Source organism: Mizuhopecten yessoensis, unplaced genomic scaffold (assembly GCF_002113885.1).
Source record: "Mizuhopecten yessoensis strain PY_sf001 unplaced genomic scaffold, ASM211388v2 scaffold10629, whole genome shotgun sequence".
In the NCBI taxonomy this organism is placed as follows: domain Eukaryota; kingdom Metazoa; phylum Mollusca; class Bivalvia; order Pectinida; family Pectinidae; genus Mizuhopecten; species Mizuhopecten yessoensis.
The window spans coordinates 109,550-114,823 of record NW_018408642.1 but is presented as its reverse complement, the minus strand read 5'-3'; the positions used below and the strand labels follow the sequence as shown (position 1 = coordinate 114,823).

Sequence of the window (5,274 nt, the reverse complement as noted above, 5' to 3'; positions counted from 1 at the left end):
AGTAAAATGTCCAGGGATAATCACAGTAAAATGTCCAGGGATAATGACAGTAAAATGTCCAGGGATAATCACAGTAAAATGTCCAGGGATAATGATAGTAAAATGTCCTGGGATAATGACAGTAAAATGTCCAGGAATAATGACAGTAAAATGTCCAGGGATAGTAAAATGTCCAGGGATAATGATAGTAAAATGTCCAGGGATAATGACAGTAAAATGTCCAGGGATAATGACAGTAAAATGTCCAGGGATAATGATAGTAAAATTTCCAGGGATAATGACAGTAAAATGTCCAGGGATAGTAAAATGTCCAGGATAATGACAGTAAAATGTCCAAGGATAATGACAGTAAAATGTCCAGTGATAATGACAGTAAAATGTCCAAGGATAATCACAGTAAAATGTCCAGGGATAATCACAGTAAAATGTCCAGGGATAATCACACTTTATATGAACAATGTTTCTTAAATGTTCTCATTGAAAACAAGTTGCCGGCAAAAGCTGCCTGCTATTCATCAACTTTGAACCAGCTATTTATTTTTCAGAATAGATATTGATATATAAAGGTCAATATTATACATTTACTTGTTGTAGGGAAACACATTTTTTTGTTTCTCGCAGATTAAGCATGTTCCATGCGGCAAAGAATCACACTTCCCTACACTAACGGCATTATGCCGAAAAAAACACCAATAATCCAATTAGTAAAGAAAGATGATTGCGTAGACGCCTCATTGCTGTCGTCTGCTTCAGTCTTGTCAATTTGTTTTAGAGAGGCAAATATGATGGGAGGAGAATGGAGCGAGTGAGGATGACATGATCTTTTATCGTCCTGTCATATCATCAATATCATCCAATCAGACACACAATAAAGATGAAGTATAACAACATCAAATGTGAATAAACCACCTATTTCAAATCTTTATGAGAACACTGGTATTTCTTTATAAGCATTCACAACAGTTATGCTCTTTTTGGGTTTTTAATCAATTATCCAGAAATTCTTAATTGTATGCCTTATGGATATTTGTTTAGTAGCTCAGTTACTGATACTTCTACTTCTACAGGGTACTGACCAACTTCCAACAATTTGAAGATTGATGTCAGAAGAGGGTTTAGATGGGAAGAGGAAAGGTTGACATATTATAGATAAGAACTTACTATTCTAATATATTGATAGAGAAATATAATATATTGGTAATGTGCAGTATTACCCACCCCAATTACTACAATATAAAGTATCAATTAACAAACTAACATAAACATTGTACTGTATGCTTATAATTAAGTCAAGTCAGAACTTCACAGGTAACGCTGTCATCTCCTGAATTTATCAGATGTCTGAACATGTTGGTTACTGTCAAAACTGCTTCAACATCACATTTAGTAGATTGATCGACGTTTTGAACAAAATTATACTTACAGAAAGAAACGAAACTCATGACTTCCTAAATTTCTTGGTGCTTCCATGAATAATTCTCTGACAGAATGAAAAACGTCAGATATGCCTAGCTTTCGACATCGCGTATCTTACTCCGCTTCGATACAACATATGCTTATCCTATTTTTAGTAACAGCAAGGGCATTCCCGATAATGATTGGTTAAAAATGTAAACAAGCGTGTACATGTCGAACCAATGAACCAATCAAAATCCATGTCGAAAACATGTTTCGTGACCTGTCGGTGGAAAACGACGATTTAACTCCTGAATTACAAGTCTGAACATATATGATTTATAATATTGTTATTGTATCGAAGAATGTAAAATCAGTATTCAGTATATATCACGATAACGGGTCTATGTTTGCCGTGAGTAGGATAATAGTGTTGGGGATTCCTCGCAGTCACTGGTTTCCTCCGGCGTCAGTATTTGAAAAATGATTAGATAGAATCATATCCTACTAATTTGAAATCATCCAAGATGATTAAAAATGAAAACACAAAATTTTCCAGAAACGAAACGACAGAATAGGGCCTAGCTGCATATTCAAGAAAACAGCTTTGTTGTGAAGGTTGCACTCGAGTGTATAAATCCTGGTTGTCTTCAAAATACGATTTCAAACTGACAGAATCAATTAGGCCTAGGACTACCAACACACAATTACAAAGTCCTATTGACGTAAAAGAAATAACCACTCTTCAACAAAGACACTTTCACTGGAAAATTCTTACATGGAAGATAACAGTAAAAGAAACAAAAGTTTGATCATCCCGACTTCGAATTAACCGCCACCCATCATTTTGACCTGAAACCGTTAGGTTACTTACCTGCTCAAACTAAGAATAAAAACACACATCATAAGTATATTCGGAATATTTGTGAGAAAACTGTGTACATACCTTTCATTTTTGTTGGTCACTTGGCTTAAAACTTAATAAATTCATTTAAAGGAGGGATAATTGAATTAGCACCAGCAACAGCCTGATACTGCTGCACCCAATGTTGTGGAGTCAACTGAACCATGCTGGAGAGCTTAACGCTGATTGGTCAATTTACCCATCGTTTGTAAACGATAGGAAGTGAGTTACCTTTTCTTGTCATTGATAACGGTCAGGCATAAGTAAGCTACTAATGTACTTCACAGGTAAACCCGTGACGGGAAAGACCTTGGAAAAGACATCTAAGGGACATGTATCGCCACGAATGCTTCTTTCTACGAAAACAGACAGGACATTACCGAGCTCCGAAGCAACTGTAATTGTTGTAATCCATAATAAGATTAACAGCATGACAATTTTATCTAAGTTCTTTCTATTCTTTCTTATGTAATAAGGCTATATTTTTGTATTTCAAAAATAGTTAACTTGAACTATATTTAATTCTATTTTTGAATAAGTGAGCGAGGAAGCGAAGGAAAATCAAGTAATTTTCCGGTGACGTAGTTACTGTACATTACTCTGTATGCCACTCTAGTGAGACCGACTATCGAGTAGGCCTCTACATGTTGGGACCCATACACCACAGAAAACATTGTACTGTTGGAAACCGTCCAACGTAGGGCTGCTCGATATGTCTATATAAACAACTACAGGACCCGTGAACCTGGAAGTGTCACCAGCATGGTACAATCACTAAACTGGGAACCACTTGCACAGAGACGAGCAAAAGCAGGGGTTACAATGAAGCCATCTCCCCTAATGATTATGTAAAGTGTCAGACCGCAGAACTAGGGGAGCCCACAAACTCCAACAAATTTCTACTAATTCCGGCGGACAAATATCGAAATTCATTTTTTCCCCGAACTATTAGTACATGGATTTCTCTGCCCGAAGATATAGCCGCCCAGTCACCTGACTTGAACCATTTCAAATCAGCTCTGTCTGCATATCATCCTAAAAAAACTCTACATTAACTCTTATCATGCATGTATATAGTTTTATCTTATCATAAAATAACCAAAAACATTAATGCCACCTCCAAGGACACCTAAAAATGCGGCAACTGCACTCATATCTATGAGATCTGCCGTAGTAAATGGAAGAAGAAGCATGCAATTTCTCAATACTTATCGGGAAAAAACCACATAGGCCTATTGCCCGCATGCATTATAAAAAGGACGAGACAACAGACTAGAAAGGCTTATAACAGTGTTTTCCTGAGATAACCGATTTACATTCCATTTTGTATGTTGTGTGAGATTTGTATTAGTATTAAGTTATCTACCAGTACTTGTCAATCAATTATATTAATGTACGTTAATGTCCGAGAGTTTGGTCGGTAGGGATTGGTCCAATCACCAGCCCTTTGGCAGGGAACATTTTAAGTTAATACTATATATATATATATATATATCTTTGATTGTTAAAATTCCAATATATTGTTAATCTCTATATCATTCCATTACCAGCATTATTTTATTGATTATAGCCTATGGCACATGTAACATTTTATATCTAAAAAAAAAAATATAAAAGAAGTGTCTTAGAGTCTTATCAAATTATCAATATAATTGAATATATACTATATAATTATGTAACTATTTTATGAATCGATTTGTTTAGATCTAAGGGACCCCCACTGTGGCTTTATGGGTCATCCCGGGTAAAGGCCTAAATTAATCTAATCCAATCCAGTTTTAACACCTGACTGATTACTAGTTTTATGGCATAAATAACTTATAAATAACATCTGTGATAATAGATATATTTATGTCCAATCTGCAAAATGTGATATACGTGTATTATTTGCCTTTTACCTGAATAAATATTATTATTATTTGTATATGGATAAACTTATTATATTACGTATAGATATAATAGACAGTAGGATAACAAGGGAAAGATGATTACTTAGAACGATAAAAACACACCTTACTCGCTCTCCTTAACCAGTTCAAACTTTATTAAATTCCATATAGGTTCAGGTATAGATTTTTATTTTTTTTTTAAATGTGAATCGTTTTGATTTTTAAAAGTAGGAACTGGTATGATCATATGGAGTACATTGATACTTGTGTCGTTGGACATCCCAATTAACCTAATGTCTAAGGTTTGACAGATATGATGTGATACACTGAACGAAAACTGAGTGTACTGTTTATTCTATAGTAGCACAAAGAGTAGAAGAACAATCATTAACCAACAACTCGTAATTCATCATAATTAAGGTCACTTCACGATTCTGTATTAATGTCTCCCCAGATCAGCCCCTGGACCCCTTTACACCCGTATAAAAGGTGTTTTATAGTATATATTGCAATGTCGACACTTGAATTAACCATACCACGATAAAACATCTTCTTGAAATACAGATGAACAACAATAGCGAATGACTAGAGGTACTGACCGTGCTAGTGTAACCTGTTTATATGATATCTATTTGTCACTCCCTTGAGAACATATATTTTAGTCAGAATAATTGATTATGAATTCTGATTCATATGCCTCTATGTGCTTATAAAGATGTAATTAATGTTTAAAATCATGACGGTCTACGGTGAAGAATGTCTTTGATCTAAACGCCAGTCTTATAATTAGATTTCCTTCACCAGAAGACTTTACTTTGACGTGAAGAGACGACACAGCCAGTCGTGTGCAATCTGTTTTACCAAAATAATTTTAAACAATACGTTTTCTGTCTCAGCCTATGTGTTTTGCTACTACCTTTTTTAAGAAATTAATTTCTTTGATAATTTTACACCACTGTTAGGACAGGGAAACATGAGGTCTATATCGATAATTGTACACCACTGTTAGGACAAGGAAACATGAGGTCTATATTGATAATTTTACACCACTGTTAGGACAGGGAAACATGAGGTCTATATCGATAA

At 34.9% G+C, this 5,274-nt stretch overlaps 1 protein-coding gene across 2 annotated transcripts in view; it reads right to left on the bottom strand.

Moving 5' to 3' along the window:
* The window catches only part of LOC110461504 (cyclin-F-like), a 30,105-nt gene extending 27,654 nt beyond the window's left edge, over positions 1–2,451 (bottom strand). Inside the window, exon 1 of one of the 2 annotated variants that reach the window (XM_021514989.1) lies at positions 2,342–2,451. In XM_021514989.1, the coding sequence (XP_021370664.1) occupies positions 2,342–2,348 (7 nt within the window). In that variant the 5' untranslated portion in view covers positions 2,349–2,451. Of the gene's footprint in view, positions 1–1,423; positions 1,719–2,341 lie in introns of those variants that run through there. The other variant, XM_021514988.1, reaches the window with a different exon arrangement.
* Between the last annotated feature and the right edge of the window lie 2,823 nt (positions 2,452–5,274).